At 40.0% G+C, this 20,421-nt stretch overlaps 1 protein-coding gene across 3 annotated transcripts; it reads left to right on the top strand.

Annotated features, from left to right (window-relative positions):
• The first annotated feature begins 860 nt into the window (after positions 1-860).
• Positions 861-20,353, top strand: scml2 (Scm polycomb group protein like 2). 3 transcript variants are annotated; one of them, XM_061276874.1, is made up of 14 exons: positions 861-987; positions 3,816-3,889; positions 4,041-4,106; positions 4,387-4,457; positions 4,757-4,991; positions 5,966-6,054; positions 6,185-6,428; positions 13,369-13,676; positions 14,487-14,616; positions 14,719-14,925; positions 16,680-16,853; positions 17,803-18,018; positions 18,230-18,381; positions 18,782-20,353. In XM_061276874.1, the coding sequence occupies exons 2-14, from the start codon at positions 3,868-3,870 to the stop codon at positions 18,905-18,907; spliced, it is 2,040 nt and encodes a 679-aa protein (XP_061132858.1). In that variant the 5' UTR covers positions 861-987; positions 3,816-3,867; the 3' UTR covers positions 18,908-20,353. The 3 variants fall into 3 exon arrangements, with proteins under 3 accessions (XP_061132858.1, XP_061132856.1, XP_061132857.1); XM_061276872.1 differs by having other exon boundaries at positions 18,227-18,381; XM_061276873.1 differs by lacking the exon at positions 861-987 and adding an exon at positions 3,034-3,243 and having other exon boundaries at positions 18,227-18,381.
• Positions 20,354-20,421: the final 68 nt, after the last annotated feature.

Genomic DNA, 20,421 nt, shown 5'->3' with positions numbered 1-20,421 from the left:
TTTAAAAATACATTCATATAGCATTCATATACGTTAAACCAAATTCCCCACTGGGTGTGAGGAAGATACTCTTAGACGGAGAAACAACATTTACCTTTTCAAAAGTGCAATCAACATTATTCAGTGGAAAAAATAAATGTGCACATATGTACAGTGGATATTGTCAGGTTGGATATATGGTAAACAAACACACACAGCTGCATATAACTCATTATATAGTCACTTTTATTACATTACTCATACTACAAACTCAAAGTCCAAGGACGTTGGGACGTTGTATACCATAAAACAATTATTTGTAATTCCATTTCAACAAAAATGGCAAGGACATAAATCAACATTGAATGCCTGTTGACCTTTGTTCCCTTTGCACCAGAGCATTAAAAACCGGTATCATTGCATAAAAGACATTGCCACGTGGACTCAGAGTAAATTTTTAACTTGAATGCACAGTTTTTCAGTACAGCATACCCTCGCATATTCATGATAAGGCACTCATAGTTTCACCTATCTAAGGATGTTTGTTTTAATATTTTAAAATAATTTTGGGGGCAATCCCCGTTTTTATGTGTTATAAAAAATAATCCGTTTTAACACGGTATATATTATTACGCTGATTTTCCACCGTTTCTAATTCACTGTACAGTACGAGCAAAGGACCGATGATGTCATCCATCCACTGAGATAGATGCAGCAGGTAACATTCATCCTCGTGCAGTCAATAACCCGGAAGCTACATTCATACCTTCTTGTTTTCGTTTTCACGCCACATGTAGGTTATTATTAAAAGTTATCGCATAATCAAATTTACATTTGCAGCGGGGAAATGCCTGATTTCTTCCCGCGGTTTCTCGCTCTCTCGTGTGTGTGCGTGCGCGTGCGTGCCGGCGACGACGGACATGCGCGGAGCTGAAACGAACATGGCGGCCGCCTGCATCTGACAGAAAGTGAGGGCTCCACCATCAAAATAAGCGCTTTCAACGCTCGGTACGTCTTCTTTTTCAATTCTCCTCCCCTGCGCCGACTCCCGAGTTGTTATTTGACGCATCTTTGGCCGTCGTTTGAGCCAGAATTGCGCCGTTTAGCAGCCAGGAGGATATGTGCTGCCAGTGTGTTTTTCCTCCACTGTACTGCATGTTGCTTGGATGAAGGCGACTTCTTATTATTGTTTCACTTCTATGTTGAAGTGCTTCGCTTTACTCTTGTGTTCGCTGCACCCCCACACGCTGTTTAGTAAACAAGTGCGACTGGATTTTAACGCTCTGTGGTGTTTAATAATGCAATATTAGCAACCGTTAGCCTTGAGAATAATGTGCAGAGTCCCGCCCACCAAATCGGGAAGAATGGAAATGCGTCATACACGGTTTCTTTCTTTCTTTCTTTCTTTCTTTCTTTCTTTCTTTCTTTCTTTCTTTCTTTCTTTCTTTCTTTCTTTCTTTCTTTCTTTCTTTCTTTCTTTCTTTCTTTCTTTCTTTCTTTCTTTCTTTCTTTCTTTCTTTCTTTCTTTCTTTCTTTCTTTCTTTCTTTCTTTCTTTCCTTCTTTCCTTCTTTCTTTCTTTCTTTCTTTCTTTCTTTCTTTCTTTCTTTCTTTCTTTCTTTCTTTCTTTCTTTCTTTCTTTCTTTCTTTCTTTCTTTCTTTCTTTCTTTCTTTCTTTCTTTCTTTCTTTCTTTCTTGTTCAAACAAATATTATAATGTAAACAAAACAAAAACAGGATTAAAACTCGTGTACATGTTCCACTCAAGAACATTCTTAGTTTTCCAAGCACCATGACCAAATAAATGTTTATAAACAGATGTTTTTGGAAAACTGAAGGAATTATACCTAAAATTACCTTAATTTCAATTAATATGACAATAAACATGTCATACATCTCTCCTTTAAATCATGCATAAATAAATGGTAAAATAAACCCCACAACATATGTTGGTATTTATTACAAGTCTCTTTGTATTTCCAAATATGCTGAAGGAATGAACACACTCAATGTCAAATGATCAACATCAAACAATGTAATCTGATAGCCTTAAAGGATTTAAAATAATTGCGCCTCTAAAACAGTCCTCCCATGACAATTCATAACATAAACACCCCTCATGAACTCATTTTCAAACTGTAAAAACCAACCTGATAATTGTCTAATGCCATAAGCAGTGTGTCCAGTCAAAATACTGAATTAAATCAATATCAGGTACACATTTAAGACTGCACTTTCACTCATTTATTAATTATCCTCGAGTGCTACCACTTTTTGGGGGGTTAACTGCTTCAAACAAAGATATTTTCTTTATGCCACCGTTACATATGGTGTGAAGTGTCAAGTGTATTTATTTGCACTTCTGGTAAATTACATTAAAAAAAAGAAGCAAGAGTAGGTCATTCAAGCTGTGAAAAATAATTAAGAACACAAATGATAAAAAGTTCCTAATTCAAACAGTGGGCAGTGCTGGATTACACCTGTCTGCCAGATGCCATATTCTACGACGCAAAACCTTCGAACAAAATTAGTCCCCGATTTGATTCAATCGCATTGCACGTGCTAAATGGACCATTTTAATAGCTACTTCTCTCATTGTTTTTGTAGGTCTGAGTAGCAAATCGTTTTCCAAGGCGCTCATTGTTCTCTCATATTCTGTCATTATTTCAACACTTTCAAAGAGTCCCTCTTATAACACGCCCCTCATGTTAATAATACTTTTGACAACCCCCGTCAATCAAAAGTTGTAACTGCTCATGAAACCACCAATTTTCCCCCGTCATCTACTGCGTGTAAAGCATCATAACGCTAATCTCATATCGAGAGCTGCTTGAGTGGAAATGGAGGTTGTAAAAATGAAGTGCTTCCTGGTCTGCTGAGCTCTTAAGCATGACCCCTTATGAGTGGTGCAGACTCAAGCGTGCAAATACTGAAGCCGTCTGTCGCTGAGCGAGTGGCGGAGCAGGAATGAGGAACCCTTTTCATGTAGGCCGCCAGACGTACCATATCCACACGTCTTAATGGCTTTTTATGGCACCTTGGAATCTTAATAGCTCCTTCCCACTGCATGGCTTTCTCTGGAAAGACACAAGAGCTTAGTGGAAAGGCGCGGTTGAGCAGAGGTTGCAGCACTGTGGTGACAATTCTGGATTATTTGAGAGTTTTGCTGGCTTTTGGATGTCCATTTGCCTTGGATGATTTATTTTTGAATTTTTGCTTCTAACACCTGCAAGCTGGACTATGGTCAACCCTTATCTGAATTATTCTGTAAGATGTTCACTCTCAAAGTATGTTACAACAAAGGTCATGAATCTTAAAAGCAATGGCAAAATTCACGAGTCATTTTTAAATGTGTTTGGAAAACAAGACGAGAACAATGTATTCAGCAATCCAAAAATGTCTCCGTCGCGTCTTGCTGGTTAGTATATGAACTTGATCATTGAGATTCTACTCACAAGGACAAGCAAAAAAATAAGAAATGAGTTTCTACCTTTTCTTTTCTCCATTGTGGGTTTGCTGCTCTTGATTTACTTTGATAGGCTCTGTGAAGGTGGCGCACAATCCGGAATTATATCCAAATTATTCAAATAGCCATTTTTTTTCATTCATCAATACAGAAATTCATTATTTAGGTTTCAAATTCCTATGTTTAAAATGTGTTTTTCGGCTTGTAGACTAATCTAAACAATTAGAAATGGGTGGACAAAATTACTTAATGCTTTTAAAATACTTTACAGTAACCACTCCAAGTGAGCAAGTTATTGTTTTATTATGAATACACTGCTTTTTCCTGTGCTATGTGCGTGTAAATGACTGGGGTATGTGGTTTGTGCTTTCAGTTAAGAGCCTGTTTGACTTCCTCTGCTGCTGCGGGATAACATCTTGGTCGTCATGGGCCGAACGCCACACAAAGGTTGGTCTTCTCTATCTTCTCGTGTCACCAATATTTGTAACAGATGAATTTTTGATAGAGCAAAGAGTAAATGGATCTCAGTTGAGTTTTCAGCAGTAGCTGGTAAAGTGTCTGGCAAGGCTACCATTTCTAATCCATTCTTTGATTCCAGATCAGAAAGAGGAGAAGAAGGAGAGGCCGAGCATCGGCGCGGGCTCTGCGCTCGATAAATCGAATGGTAAGTGCCCCACTTCATTTTGTCATCAGTTACTGTTAGAAAGTGAGAAACGGTGGGAGTCCATTTCTGTCCCTTGCCCCATTCAGAAATGGTAAGAAAAAAAAGGGCCTGATACTGATGAATTGATGATTTTTATTTGTATTGATTGCGCTGCCATTCATAGGTACATATGTATCTTATGTATGTTCTTAATGTAAATGCAATTTATGTAGCCAACAACACAGCGCGGTCTTTCTTTTCAACACTGTGGCTGGTGTCATTTGTTTGTTTCTTTTGGTAGAGCCATTCAGTTGGGAAGACTACCTAAGAGAGACCTCCTCCATTGCAGCCTCACCTAACTGCTTCAAACAGGTAGCTGATCATTACAAAATACAAAGCACAATGAGCCCCAGTTCAACGCTGTGACCAACTGGTGAAAACAGACCACACAAAAAAAAAAAAAAAGTTGAAATTTTACCCTCTTACTCTTTAAACACATTTAAACTTTTGAAACACTACTTTTTACATCGATATGATACTTAAACACCAGCTTTTCCAATTTACAACTTATTTCTTTGTGTCTTTGTCTTTATTTTATAATTGGACCAAAAAGTGCAAAAGTTCAAAAACAAAGCGGAGGATAAATGCTCCCTCTTTATATGCTTGTGCAGTCCAGGATCCCCCCCTCCAATGACTTTAAGGCCGGTATGAAGCTTGAGGCTCGTGACCCGCGCAATTCCAACTCGGTGTGCATCGCCACGGTAATGGGCATGATGGGTACGCGACTACGCCTGCGTCTGGATGGCAGCGACAACACCAACGACTTCTGGAGACTGGTGGACTCATCTGACATCCAACCCATAGGCACCTGTGAGAGGAACGGGGACATGCTGCAGCCCCCGCTGGGTGAGACATGCACAGACACCGTATGAAGGCTTCCTAATGGATGCACACACAGTTATGAGCTCGACTGAAGCGGCGGCATATTCCACAATGAAGTGTCAGAAATAATAAAATGTTAATTAGTAAATGGACTGCATCTAGATTGCACCCTTCCACCTTAATCCACCAATCACCATCCTTGGTTTATGATGGCGCCTCTCATATTTGCATCCCCACACCCATTGAGAAGTATAAAAGTAATGACTCCATTTCGCTCCATCTCTTTTCGAGGCCTTCTTAATTGGATGCGCTCATGGAGCAAATCCATTGTTAATGTTATTGCTATCGCCAGTGTTTTCCTGCCAAGTTAAATCCTCTGCTTTACTTTATTTACTCTATATGCAGTGTGCTGTAGTCTTCGTTTTCCCAAGAGATTTTAGGACTTTCTACTTTCAACATGAGTCTGTTTGGAGAGTCTATTTCAACTTTGTCCCAATGCACAATGCAAGGTCCGGAAAGCTTGAATGGGTTTGGTGTTAAGAAACTCGAGAGCCCTGCCCATACCTACAGACATCTTTTGGGTGAACTAAAAAGTGAAACCTGTTGTTGCCTGCAAAGGAAAGACTCAAACTTTTATCTTTAGATGGATGGCGAGAGAGACTGTTTTTAATTCATCCACAAGGGAAATTCACGATGACTCCATTCTTTAGGTGTAAAAGCTTGTGTCATAATTATTAGCAGTATTATTAGTTCATATAGTGTATGTGATGAACTAATCTTTTTCTTTTTTGACTTCATTGAATTCTATTTAAATCTAGACCAACATTAATTAGCGTAATGGTTTAAATTACTGTATCTCACAGCCAAGGCTGCTGTTTATCTTGTTGGAAATCACCATATTTCCATTCATCTGTCCTTCCATCCTACTTCACTGCTTGTCCTCATTAGCATCTACAAGACAAAAATGTAATTACATATTGGTTGGACTTTGTGTTCAGGATTTCGAATGAACGCCTCCTCGTGGCCTATGTTTCTCCTCCGAACGCTGAGTGGAGCAGAGATGGCACCAGGCTCTGCTTTTAAGAAGGTTTGTTTTCAAAGTATCACACAATTCAACTATGCATATAATTTCATACTAAGCCTGACACACATATATTTTTATACAAATGTAATGGATTTTTTTTTTTTTTTTTTACACAAAATACCTTTGTGTCTAGGAACCTGTTAGCTCCGTTCAAAATTACTTCAAGCCTGGTATGAAGCTGGAAGCCGTGGACAGGAAGAACCCTTACCTAATTTGTCCGGCCACCGTGGGTGAGGTCAAAGGTCAAGAGATCTTCGTCATGTTTGACGGCTGGCGAGGTGCCTTTGACTACTGGTGCCCCTTCGACTCCAGAGACATCTTCCCTGTCGGCTGGTGTGAGCTGACCAAACACAGTTTACAGCCGCCTGGAAACTTTTGTGAGTGTCGCTTTCATTTTAATTTGGCATTATTTTGACATTTAGGAAGATATTTGCTGGAACACTGGCGACTGTACTGCATACAAATTGACAGCCCCACCCCAAAAAAATCAACAACAAAGGCATTGTAGAATTCTGAGAAAACCAACTAAATGTTTCTTGTGAACCCCTGTGGGCTTTATGTTTGAGTCATAGGTGAGAATCCACAATAGTGAGAGCTCATATATAATGTGTTTTTAGCCCTTCTGTACAATTTATAGTATTCCTTGGCATTTCGATTTCACTCGCTCACTATCAAGGCATAAAAGAGATCAAACAGCATCACCTTGAGGAAACAACAATAACAAAACAAAAAAAAAGACTTGCTCTCACAGTTCTTTAATTAAGTGGCAAAGCATGTTTGCCTCAAGTTTGTCCTTGTGGAGGTTCAGTCTGAAAGGGTCTGTGAATTAAATATTGTAAGTTCAAACACAAAAATGTTCAGCTAAACAATATAATATAATCCAAAAGAAAGTTTGTTAGTGACATAGGCTGGCAAATAGAAATCATCACAGCTGTTACAATATTATTATATACATTTTAAACAACCGCTGCTCTCTGCTTGTACAATAGTTTTTATGTGAATGGCGCTTTTGAAAATACATTTGAATCACTTTCATGACATCTCTGTTACAGCAGAAAACAACATCTGTTTCTCTTGCAAGGAGTAGTGATATTACCACGGTTTACCGCTAGAGGGCGATGCAAGCAAAACCTTCAATCTGAAGGCGGCACATTTTAGTTGAACCAATGTGTGGAGTCAGATGACAATCAGCACCATCATGAATTGTGATACTAGAGCCATGATTAGGACTTTTGTCCCTTTTGCCACATATCAGGCCGGACGGAAATTGTTGAATTCACTTGAGAATAGAATGGCCTTAAAAGTTCCCAAAAGACCTGAGATCACGTTTACTAATCTGGCTTTGTTATTCAACAGGCACACTCATGCACCACTTAACCCGTGGATCATTAATTTGGGTGTATTGCATTAATCCAGTATTAATGATGTTTAACAATCTAGCCCCACTATTTTTTTTTATTGCCAGAGCCGAAAGCTACTTGTGACTGAGTTTCACTCCATATAAACAAATGAAAAATGACAGCCGTACCAAGAAAAGTTCACTTATAACGAACTTACTAACTAAATAACAATGTACAGAATAGTCCAGGTAACTCTCGGACAGCCCAGTGTTTGTGACTTCTCCTGATATTAGCATGTCCTTGCGCAGTAATCTGGCTGTTCAGACACAACTCATCCAGAAGAAGTTATCTTGGCACCCGAGGAATGGTAAACACTAATTCAACACACCATTACAAAAGAATGAGGCTACCCAGTGTCACAGTTGAGGAGCATGTGAAAACCCGCACTTGCACATAAACATCGGCCCGAGTGCACAAAACAAGGCCCAATGAATGGGTGGCTGGATACCATAGATCAGGGATGTCCAGCCCCGGCCGGGCCTCAAGGGCCGCTGTCATGCATGTTTTAGTTGTCTCCACTCCAAACACGCTTGACTCAAATGATCAGTTCCTCAACAAGCGCTGAAGAAACCTGACAATGAATGTGATTCAGATAAACAGGCGTGTTGTTGGAGGAGGGAGACATTTAAAACATGCTGGACAGTGAACCTCAAGGACCGGCTTTAAAGGGACACTTCTGCCATAGATAAATTACTTTATTCATCCTAAAGGGAAATTAATTTTCCAGTAGCTACCACAATACGAATACAATTGTGCTACAATACAATACGAACACAAAACGTATTTAAAATACCGGTACTGTTTGTAAGATAAGAATAAAAAGCCACTAAATATTGGAGCAATATGAAAGTATTATCAAATGTAATTATTTCTTTGAGAATACTTTTGTTTCCTGAGAATGGCCGTATGATATAGAAATAATAAACAATTCTCTTTGCACAGTGAACTTCATCCATGTAAGTGATACCTGTAAAAAATAGCTTTAAATCTGTAATCGTTTTATAACTATAAATATGTTTAGTGTAAAAAAAAAAAAATCCTAAATATACATGAACAGGTAATACACCAAATTAACCAGTCAAAATGTGATGCATATATGTTTGAAGAATTACAAAAATATACATTGAGAGACATGCAAACTTTGCAAACATTCTGTCGCTGGTAAAGTTAACTTGCAATGAGGATCGTCAATTATACAGTGCCCAATTCAGAGTTTAGTTACTTATCATTTTTTTTATTACATGGAGACAAAGGCTCACATTGAATTGAAGGAGCAAATGGAAAATGTAAACGAGAACAATAGACTCTTTTATAATAGGTGTACTTTTATGTACTTTTTCCGATTGGAGTTGCTGTAGCGTTACGTCATCGCACGTCTTCCATGCCGCTCAGTCAGACGGATTAAAAATAAAAAAAAGTCAGACGGATTAAATTTTGGTTGCTAACACCCAATTATTTATTTATAGTTGTTCATTTTAATTGGCAGATATTATATAGTAGATACGTCTGCTCTGTAGACATACAGGAGTATGTCAGCATGTCAGTTTGACTAATGATAAAGCTTAATGCTTAGACTGTCGCTGCTCTTTGGTAGATATTTATACGCCATGTGTGGAAATCACTTTGACAAATAACTGCAGTGTGACTGGCTTTCTGAAGCTGAGTTTTTAAATCATGTTTCGGAGGCAGGTATGGTCTAGCTACAACAACTATGGATATTAATGTTTTGCATTGGCAAAACCCCCCGTCATTTCTCAATTAATTATAAGGAAAAGGACAATCTTATTATTTTAAGAGAAGTCTGTCGCAACCTTTATGGGATGAGTTGTGTCCTCCACCTTTAATTCTGTAAATATGAACCATGGGCTTCATGGTGAACGTGTGTTCATTGTGCGACCACTGACTTCTGCCTATCTTCATTCAGGCTTTATATACAATACTCATGCAGATGTTGGTGTCTGCACAAGATCTAGTAGTTCCATACTAGACTCCATTAATCCTTGAGGTTGCACATGACCTACTTGATGGGACACCCTTACGATGTACTCTTGGTGAGAGATCACTAGGCTGCTGCATGTGGGGGATTTCACACCGATTTGCTCTCCGTGTGTGTGTACGTGTATGTGTGTGTGTGTGTCTGAGTCTGGCATGTGTGCTCTAAAAAGGGGATAATATACAGTGAGACAGGTGCTATGTTTGTATGCAGATATGTGAATACATTTGGGGGCTTGGGTGAACAGTTAATGAGGTTTTGATCAGCTTTACATACTTTTAAAATAGCTTCATTGTTGTATTCTTTTTCTTCTGTGCTGTCTGTTTTTTTTTTTTTTGTCAGAAGCCACTAATGACATGTTTTATAGGAATAATTTTGAAAATAACTGCTTTTGCCTCACAACCTTGGGCGGGATCCCTTTTTTTGCTTGTTGGATTTTTTAAATTGGGTCAGCCGTTTTGCATTTTGTATTCAAAGCATGGAAGTGTATTTGTTGTAGGAACGTTTGTGTTTGGAGCAATATCAAATTGTATGTGCTTGAATACGAAGCATGGCTCACAAATTATGCATGACGCCTTTGTCAGTCATCTGCTTGCACCATTCATTCATTCATTCTTCTATCCATTATCTATGCTGCTTATCCCCTTCATGGTCATAGATGACTTGCAGCCTATCCCAGCTGACTTAAGGTGGGAAATGCTGTACAAAAATTGCTGTTGGAAAATAGTATTTTGTGGTTATTGCTCAACAGCATGAGTAGTAGTAATAGTTTGTACTATCTTTGGAAGATTTACACCAAAAAGTCACAATTGTCCTGGTAAGAGTGAGTAAAAGAAACCCCCAAGAATGGTGTCCACTCAAGTGTTGGTCAATAGAACAGATGAAGATATCAGAGACTTTTGTCACGCGTCCTGCCACTGCTAAGCTCTTCATTGTTCTGCAAAGAGGCTGATATCTGAGCATGCCACTATTTCCTGTCGATTGGCCTAGCCATCTTTCTCATCGTCAAATGTCTGAAAAGGCTCAGGTTACAGCCCGGCCGGGGGGACCCCCGTCTGGGCCGCCAGTATGCATGCGTGTGAGTAAAAACATGCTTCTGTGCGCAGCAGCTCCCACTATGAGTTTCAGTCAAGATGCTTCTCATCTAACCTTTTCCCCCCCCTCCCGAGCTGACACGCCACCCCTCTATCTAGCCTTCTCCCAACCCTTTTTGCTCCCAGGAGCCCCGGCGTTAACCCCTTTTCCCCTGATACTGACCCCCTCCCCCAGAAACTCGCCGGGAGGCAGGTGACTGATGCAGACTGTCGATATGGCCTACAGATAACACGAATAAAGGATTCACCCCCCCCCCCCCAATGCCTTTCACCACACCCACCGACTCCTCTTGCTCCTAACCCCTCCCTCGCCCCCCCTATGCACCCCCCTTCTCATTCATTGGGAGGGAAGCTTCACAGCAGCTTCAACCAGCGGCAGTAGAGTGGGCTTTGTTGTAGACGCAAAACAGACAAGAGAAGTGCGAAGGCAGCGAGATTAGCGTACTTGAAGGCAGTGCAGAGGATGAGAGCACAGTCAAGAAAGTTTGGACTGGAAGCGGGTGAGAGAGAAAATCTGTAAACTGAGTGTTGTTTCAAAGAAAGGAACAGGAAGCGACTGTCAGTCATTACCACTAATACCACGGCTGCTACTATCACTATTCGGGAAGCCGCAGCTGCAGCACTGAGTTTCTGCTTTTTGGAAGACATTTCCTGGTGAGCATGTATTTTTGCACAATCGCAGAAACTTTGTGGCGTTAATCTCTCTCTCTTTTTTCTCTTTTGTATCTGTGATGTGTTTATGAGAACTAATGCTTTGGTCTTTGTAGTAGCAACACATATATTCAGCGTTTACGACTAGTTAAAGCACCCAGTGAGTGTTGCTTGATTTGAGATTAGGCAAAATGAATCAATGATCACATTCAGGAAGTGCTGCTTTCTTGTTTGAATTGGAGCTTTTTTGTGTTCATTGTTTTTTTAAGACTTTTATCTGCATGCAACCAAATACAACTTGGAAGCATCCAGACTTGGGATTTGAGTGCTTTGCCTCCCCTCAACTGCAAATGTCCACAGTGTGAGCTGATTTTATTGGCTGTACATTTGGAGCTCCATTCGTTTTTGATCATGTGTGTTTATGAGTAGAGCATCAGGAAGCAGTTAACACCGGATTGAGCCTCCCTATTCTATTGTTAAGCACTCTTCATTACCAATGGTGAGTGTTTTTAACATGCGTGTCAGTCAGGACAGACTCATCCACGAAAGGGAAGTTTCTCAGCTCCTTTATCGAGCTCATAACACGCGTGTGTCGTGTGTGTATTTGTATGTGATTGAATCAACTCATGATTGGAGGAAGCTCAGTTTGTGAAAGCCGTTGTGTAATTAGATGAGGAGGAACTCTTTTGGGCCCCTCCCCCACCCTCCAGACAGCAGACACACACTCGACGACCTCATTCTGATATATATGCACAAACACACGCACACTCACACACTGTTTCCTCAGGCAGTGTTACACAGGTCAGCGGGTCGAGTTGGAATGATATAGTCATGATCAGGGCCATATGTTGAACGGGATGTGATGCCTGCAAAAATTGTTGTTGAATATTTCTTCTCAGGATTATTTTTGAGCAATTTTGAAATATCGTCAAATTGCATTCACCCCATATTGTGATTGTTATTTAATATAATTAATTTTTTCAACGTCCCTTTCCTAATAAAGGCACATTTTTGAATCGCACAGAAAGATGAATCAAAATTTCTGGCTGGAAGCTTTGCGATGTGGTAAAATAATCAATTCTAAAAGAATTTGCTAGTATTATAGTAATTATCACACACAAATCAATTCTAAAAGTATTTTATAGTAGCAGGCCTGCAGCCTTAAATGATCACACACCATACCAAAAATCTGCACTTAAAGATAGCTGCTTGGGTTGGAATATCGTAAGAAATATTAAAACGCGTAAAGGTCAGACATTGCAGGAGTGGCTGTTTTTGAGTCTGCTGTGAGTAAGCATGCCACCATGCTTTTTCCTCTGCTTGCACATGTGAGCGCTCCTGGTGTGCAATTGAGGCGCCCCTGACACAACCGGAACAAAACACTGCGTGATTCCACACCCATTCCTACTTCTTTCTCAATTAAGCAGCTTTTAGTCCCTTCATAACACCTCTCCGGGAGGTTTAAATGAAAGCCTTGCCCTCTCGAGAGCGTTCACATTCACTAACTGGCCCCTGCACAGCCTGAACAATATGTTTGCAAGCAAATAGGTATACTCTAATTTTCCATTTTCTTTCCTTTTCACTCTACCTTTAATCAGATGGTTGCATGATTATATGATGCCAGAAAAATAAAGATTGATTGGTGGTCGTGCTAGTTTTTTTTTTTTTTTTTTGGCTCCTTTTAATTTTCAACTATTTTCATCTCGTTTGTGTGTGATGGCGTGCCTCCATTTAAATTCAAACAATAACAAAACATGTTAGGAATATTACATAATTCTTTAAGCAGCTATTGTGGAAGCACTATAAAATTGAGTTGAATTTAAAAATATGTATTGTGGACTAAACTGTTGGGTAGCGATGGTCCTCAAAACAAGTCCTTTGTTCGGATGGATGAATGAATAAATGGATGGACAGACGAATGATTTCTTATTTACTGACGGGTTGAGAAGGCAGTTAAAGGATTGATCATGCATATTTGAGATGTAGTGCAACAGAAATTGTGAGTTTGGCCCTGCCTGACACACTGCAGAATCCCAGAATGAAAGCTTCTCTTTCATTTAGTGAGGTTTGTAGCATGCAATTTGTATAATTCATGTAATGCGGTCATATTTACATTTCGAGTTTGTCAAGTAAGAGAACTGTAGTGTATAACGTTCCATTTATTCTATTTCTCTTCCAGTCACCCTTCCAGGTGCTCTTCTCGCCCCCGTTTCGTCTTCCTCAACCTCCCTCACAACACGCCGCTCCACTTCCAACTCCTCGTCCATGATGCAGACTTCATATCGACTGCCCAACCCTTTGCCGCCCCTGCCCGTTCGCAAGGGTGTCCGAGGTCGCCGTCCCAAGTCGCAGACTATTGCTTTGTTGAAAGCAGCGGCTGAGGCGGCAGCAGCTGCGGCGGTCAATGGGGCGTCACAGAACCCTGTCAGGTCCACTCAGTTGGCCCCCAGACCACACAGGAAGAGAGGGCCCAAGCCTGGGAGCAAGGTGAGATACTACCATGTGTTGATAAGTAGAGAAAGATGGTTTTGAGCCTAGTTTTTCACAGTTGTTCCTTTGTTCAAATGCACAACACTGGTCACGGACTTAAATAAACGAAAAAATCAAAACAAAAAAACCCCAACAGCAACTGATAAAATTACCGTATAAGATTGTACATGTAATATTTAAACTTAAATCTGATACAACACCTGTTGTCACCTTCTCACTATCCAGAAGTAGAAGACTATCATACATTTGAAGAAAGAAAAAGAAACTTCCTACTGTTATAGGAGCCAATGGTGCTGGCTTCAAATTGTTTATTTGTTACTCCGAGTTCAAGTTGACGTAAAGCTAACACATAAAAACAGTTAAGCATTGTATATTTTGACACCAAAATGTTCAACTAAACTATATGATAAAAGTTCACGAGCCATGGGAGGTTAACAAAAACTAGCATTAGTCATGGAAATAAGCATTTATGATGCAGTATTTATACATCTTAAAACAGCAGCAACGTGTCACATACAACAAAAGAAAACACCAAAATGTACATTGATTGTACTCAACTCTAAATTAGGACTTGCCTCTGCACTATAAAAAGCTGATAAAATGGGGGTTGACTTTAAAGAACAAACAGTTCAGAGATGAACGGTTTGCACAAATAGGGTAATGAATGTGTTTACATCTTAAGAATATATTAGAAAAAAACATCTTTGTGATACAAGCTGTGCAATTAGTGGTTGTCGGACAGTTAAAATACGCTTTGAGTAAATCATTACCTATCAACTTAAGAGTTCTTTTTTAAATTTTTTTTAGAGGAAGCCTCGGATGGTACAGTCACTGGGCTCATCATCGATTCCAGTGTCTCCTCCAGAAACTCGATTGAGCACTAGCCATGTTTCAGTAGACAACCACCATAACAACAACTCAAATGTAGTCTGCACGGGTAAGTGTCCATAAAGTACAAGATGAGCTGGAATGTACCGACTACAGTGACCAGTGCTAGAAAATGGATTGAAAACCTTTTTTTCTGGTTGTGTTTATTTAGTGTGCGTTTATGTGAACAAACATGGCGACTACGGCCCCCATCTTGACCGTAAACTGGTGCAGCAGCTCCCAGACCACTTTGGGCCAGCTCCAGTCAACGCAGTGCTACAGCAGGCCGTCCAGGCCTGTGTGGACTGTACGTACCAGCCCTCTGTGCTGCTGTCGTTTCTACAGAGCCAATCCCACACAGGAGGAGAGGTCATTCGAGGTCTGTAGTTGTAAATGCTCACACAAGAAAAGAACTCTTTAGGGGGGAAAAAAAATAATTCACTTTTTTGGCTACTTTTCAGCTAGGAACGGGTTGCCGCAGCTGTGTTGCCTTACATTTGAGTTGTGAATTGAAATTGCTCATGTTTGAGAGTATGTTCTTCTTGAGGGTCTTAAATTGATTTTGGTAATCTGATGCCAGCATTGCTCTGTGAACATCAAATTACTTTGATTTGGAAAGTCTGAGTTTAACAATATAATTTGCTCTTTTGATGCTGGTTATAGTCTGCCTGCAGTTTGGCACTTGACTAAATCTGTGCGATAGAGGCGAAGGATTTTCTTCAGCATGCATATCTTACTTGAGCAGCAATATTGTGGTGACTGAGTATCAGAGTCAATCCCTGTTCAGTGGGGAAATGGGCTCGGTCTAGACCAGTGCTTCTCAATTATTTTCTGTTACGCCCCCCCCTAGCAAGAAGAAAACTATTCGCGCCCCCCCTCCCCACCGTGACTATCCTAACTTGTCTTGTAAGTCGTAAAATGTTGCACTGTCGCAAACGTGACAGAAGTAACAATGAGAGCGCCACTGCCCCCTGCTGTAGTAAACGCGCAATTACACTTTATTCTAGTACTGCCAAAAAAAAAGCCTGTTCCCCAGGGTCACACGCGCCCCCCCAGGAATAGCACCACGCCCCCCAAGGGGGGCGCGCCCCACTATTTGAGAAGCACTGGTCTAGACTCACCCGCAATAGGTGAAAATCTGTAATATAGACATTTACATTTTTATTAGTTTTGCCCATCCAACAGACTTTAAATAAAGGTAAACATAGTCATTGCCAATCAATTAGTATGATCAATTAACTAACTTTTATCAATTAACTAGAAAATAATTTTTGATAATCACTCAATAACTGATATTTTTTTAATTTAATATGGTCCAAATCATAAATTCATTTTCTCAGCATTGAATATTCTCCAATTTCTGAAATACTCTATGAAAGCAGACTGGTTATAGCCTTGTGTTGACTCAACATAAAACATGAGCAATTACGTTGGAAAGCAATCATCAACATCTTTGTCAATTGATTCATAATCTATTTTATAAAATAATGGTTAGTTGCACGATGAATTTACAGTAAAATGTCGTGGGTCTAAGTCTATTTTGAGCTCATATTTACTAAAAGGCTCACATAATCCTGCTCGCACAAATACAAACTCATGCGCCAATAATTGCAACCAACTGATTTTTCACATTTCAACCTTGGTGGAGATTGTCAATAATTACGCATTCCCGAAAGTCCATAGAGCCAATCAGCAAGATCAAATTGGAAGTAATTCTGAATGAATGTTATTGACTGTGCTTGTGCATTCTGGGAAGAAATTGCTGAGATACTGCGGGGAAATAAAAGATAATGCCTGTGGCCACATCTGACGTGAGTGCTGGGACTGTAATCAGAAGTGACATGTGCAGCTAACCTGTTTTGGATGCTGGGATTGAGTCTCCCTTGAGGGGGGTGGAATTGGGAAGGGTGTGGGCTAATGGGGAGGGGCTGGGGGACATTAATTTGTGTGAGCTTGGCTTGGGTGGGAGGCTGTTGTGCAGATCGAGGGTTGTGGGTTTGTGCTGATAAAAGGAGGGCGCTTAACCCCAAACCATCTGCTGTTTTCCTTTAACTGTGGATGCATTCAGCCTGTGTGTGAGCAGGTGTGAGCCTACGCAACGCACAGACTAATACACTATGTTGTGTCTTACAGTGCGCTCCGAGCATGGTATCCGCTATGTCAAGCTTCCCTCCGTCTCCAGTGCGTCTACTGTGCTAAGGTTCTTGGAGAACATGTGTCAGCATCTGGAGAGTGTCAGCCTGTTCAGCTCACAGCCTTTCAGCCCCTTCAATAAAAACACACGCTTCTTTGACAGGACAAAGTCAGGTTTGTGCGTGGAAAGATACACAAATATTGCAAAATGTAACTTGTGCACCATCTTGACACCGACCCACTAAAAATTGAAAAAGTTAAAAACAAGGATTGTTAAAAGCAAGCACTCACAATCAAAGCTAAGGTAGAGTGATCGGCCCTGGTCCCCATATGTAGATATGCACTTTTTAAAATGATACATCATAATCACAACCCCAAGCAGCTTGTTAACAACAATACAATTATTTATATTTTCATTTTTCAGTAGTATGTTTGGTAATTTTATTTCAATTTTTTTTTTAGCAATTCACACACTTTATGTACGTTGGGAGAGCCAAAAAAGTCCATATTGTGTGGCTCACTGTAATAGGTTTAGACATCTGTCAACCATACCACAATTGCCCAAACAAATCTCCATTATGGCATATTTATTGTGAGTTTGTCAGTTGAGATGCGATTGTCAATTGTGAATTTAATCAGATCCAACTGTAATGCATACAAATCCATCATGTAGAGTGACCAAACCTTTATAAAATTATTAAAACACAATGACTATCATCATTTTCAGGAAATTAAAAGATGACTCCAAATTCTCCAAATGAGAGTCAAAGTTCGTTTGCTTCGAGCTGGTTCCTGCGTCTTAGGATGGAGCTTCTCTGCCTCTTCTTGCTTTTAATTAGACTGCATCCTGCATCTTCGGATGCACCTTCTCTGCATCTTCTTGCTTTTAATTACACTGCATCTACTGTACATCCAGCGGGTGTCAGTGATGCCTGGCATGTTGCCACACAACACTGAACTTTAGATTCAGACTTGTATTTATATGCCTGCTTAAAAGTATGCAATTCATTGTTTATGTACTGTGTTTTGATCTTGTTGGAATTGAAATTCATTAAAAAAAAAAACAATTAAATGTAAACTAATATAATGAATCAGCTCACATAGTGTCCATTTCTACTTTCAGAACCACTGCCTCACACGGAAAACAACGCGTCGAACAACGATTCTGCAAAAGATTCCGTTCCCAACGCACGAGCCCCTCAGATAGCGGCAGACTATCGGGCGACAAAGAGGGAACGGCCTTATTACGCCAATCACTCACACACGCCTCCACCTCTACGAAGAGTCAGCTCCAACCCAAGTGAACTCGGACAAGTGCCCACACATAGACGCGTGGAAGGTAGGATCATATATACATGTCAAATTTTTAGTACCTCCAGCCTTTTATTACCATATATTTTTACCTGGTTCTTTACTTTTTTTTCCCCAATTTGTATTTAATTATTTTATTACATAGAGTTAAAAGTCTGCTCACAATTTTAACCAGGATTTACTAAGGAAAACTTTGTAATTGTAAGCATGATGATTGTCTTTTTTTTTTTCTTCAGCAGCTAGTTCAACAACAGGCCCAGACCACGCCACACAAGACAAGGAAAGTTCAGGGAACAATGCATCTTCTTGGTCAGTTGATGACGTGATCCGATTTGTCCAGGAGGCTGACCCCCACACTCTTGGTCCACATGTGGAGCTTTTTAGAAAGCACGTGAGTACTTTAGTTAGATCCACTCCGTCTTGTTTGAGCCAATCAATCAGATAGGGATTTTTCTTTTTAGGCTATAGTAGATTCTGTTATGTGGGAGTTGTCATAACACCCAAACTGAGTTAGCAAATGACGGTATAAATTCTGCTAGCATCACACTAATACATTACTGTCAAGCTTTTACATTTTGAAATGTATTTAATTGACTACTAGATATTTATGAATGTTTAAATCCTTTGCTTTAATCATTTTTTTTTCACTCTATTGTATAGTCTATATACAAAGAAAATGCAACCCGTCTGGAATGTTTAGCCAGCAGCACCTATTCAGTCATGGTTTGGATCCTGAGACGATGCGCAGGTCATCTAGCTGCCCGCTAACATACGCTTTGCTCTCCCTGCAGGAGATTGACGGCAAGGCCTTGATGCTGCTGCGCAGTGACGTCATTATGAAGTACATGGGACTGAAACTGGGCCCTGCGCTCAAACTCTGTCATCACATTGAGAAGCTGAAACAGACCAAACAGTAAACGGACCGTTGTAGTCTTCCTCATTAGCAAACACAAACTCAAGTATGTGTTGTTGTACAGGGACGCAGCACTGACGGAAACTACCATAACGCCCAGTTTTGTGCTGTTTTAAGTATTGTACATACTCTATGTACATTTGGGAAGTTTTAGCAAGCCTGCAGGCTATTGTCCATCACCAATTTACACAATCTGGATTTGCTTTCTCAGACTTTCAAAATGTTTAGGACAAAAACAAAAGGGGCACGGCTGTCCAAACTATAGCTGGTGCCATCTGCCGTCCATTTTATGAGGCCTGCAGCAGGTACGAAACACAAGAAAAAGGGTGAAGGGGCAACAAGAAAAATGGGTGGTTGAGACAAATCACTACCATCACTACAGGATTTGAAAAATGCTAGTCGATAAGACCAGTTCAGCCTGAGTACAATGTAGCAAGAAGTTAGAAAATTGGATGAAGCATTTTAGACAAATTGATCTGTGTAGGGAAATTGGCCTTCTTAGGGACCACTATGCATCATTTACCCTAAAAAGCTTGACTGAAATTGCGCAAATTCAACAATTTTCACGTGAAAAGCAGTGTCGACAGTAGAATGAGTCTTGAACTAATCTGCGTTTTTTTTGTCCTGCAATGATCAGAGGAAAAAGTTTGGACAGCCCTGCACCGTTTTAAAATTTGGGACTTTGTATTTGGGACTGACAAAAAGAGATTTAATTAGAATAAATGAATCTTCTGAAAATTAACTTCTCGATCCATAACTGGTTTCAGAGGAGGACCTTCGCTCATGACCTCAGCATTGTTTGTTCTCATATGATCTATTTTTTTATTTTACCAAGCATTTACATTAAAGCAGTACAGCGGTAATTTTTTTTTTTCGATCTTTAGCCTACGTATAATTAGTATCCAATATCCGTGCAGAGTTTTTGTATTTGTCTTTTTTTGCCTTAGTATGTACAACAGGCCATTATTTAAGCACGCGACCTCAGACAAACACTGTAGCTTTTGCGTTTTCAATTTTCTTTTTACACTGACAGCAAACACACCGCCGTGATGTCTGCTTACCAATGCAATAACATTTGCGACTGATCACTCCTTAGAATTTAATAAGTCATAAAACAAAGGTACTGGAGTACTGACCAACATGGCAAAATATTGAACCCAACATTTTTTTGTCGAAGCTCTTGCCCTCCTGCTGTATTTGCCGGGAAAAAAAGCGTTGTCTCTGTTCCATGAGCTCAACGGGTTTATCTTGGCTTTGACCTTCATTGTATTATCTTTTAACAGTTGCACACACTTAGACGTGATGACTGGAACCTTGCAAGTGTTGACGTTAAAATAACGGCAAGGTGTTCTACTGCTATTGCTGTACAAAAAGTGTTCCCAAGACAGAAGGAGCTTTGTTCAGTTTCTTACTCATTTTATTGTGTAATAAAGTGTATCAAGCCTTTGAATATTCTCATTCAACCAAGTTATTGGATTCTTGGGTCATTGAATTGATTGCAACTGGACTGTTGTGTTT

This window comes from Syngnathus typhle, linkage group LG4 (genome assembly GCF_033458585.1).
Source record: "Syngnathus typhle isolate RoL2023-S1 ecotype Sweden linkage group LG4, RoL_Styp_1.0, whole genome shotgun sequence".
Classification (NCBI taxonomy): Eukaryota; Metazoa; Chordata; class Actinopteri; order Syngnathiformes; family Syngnathidae; genus Syngnathus; species Syngnathus typhle.
This window is presented reverse-complemented; position numbering and strand designations above follow the sequence as displayed.

What these genes read in the sequence shown, in the direction of transcription:
- scml2 (XM_061276872.1), top strand. Translation starts at nt 3,868, where the DNA reads ATGGGCCGAACGCCACACAAAG. An exon ending in GGCCCAAGCCTGGGAGCAAG is followed by an intron (nt 13,677 to 14,486) that starts GTGAGATACTAC and finishes AATTTTTTTTAG; the next exon opens with AGGAAGCCTCGGATGGTACA. An exon ending in AGGAGGAGAGGTCATTCGAG is followed by an intron (nt 14,926 to 16,679) that starts GTCTGTAGTTGT and finishes TGTGTCTTACAG; the next exon opens with TGCGCTCCGAGCATGGTATC.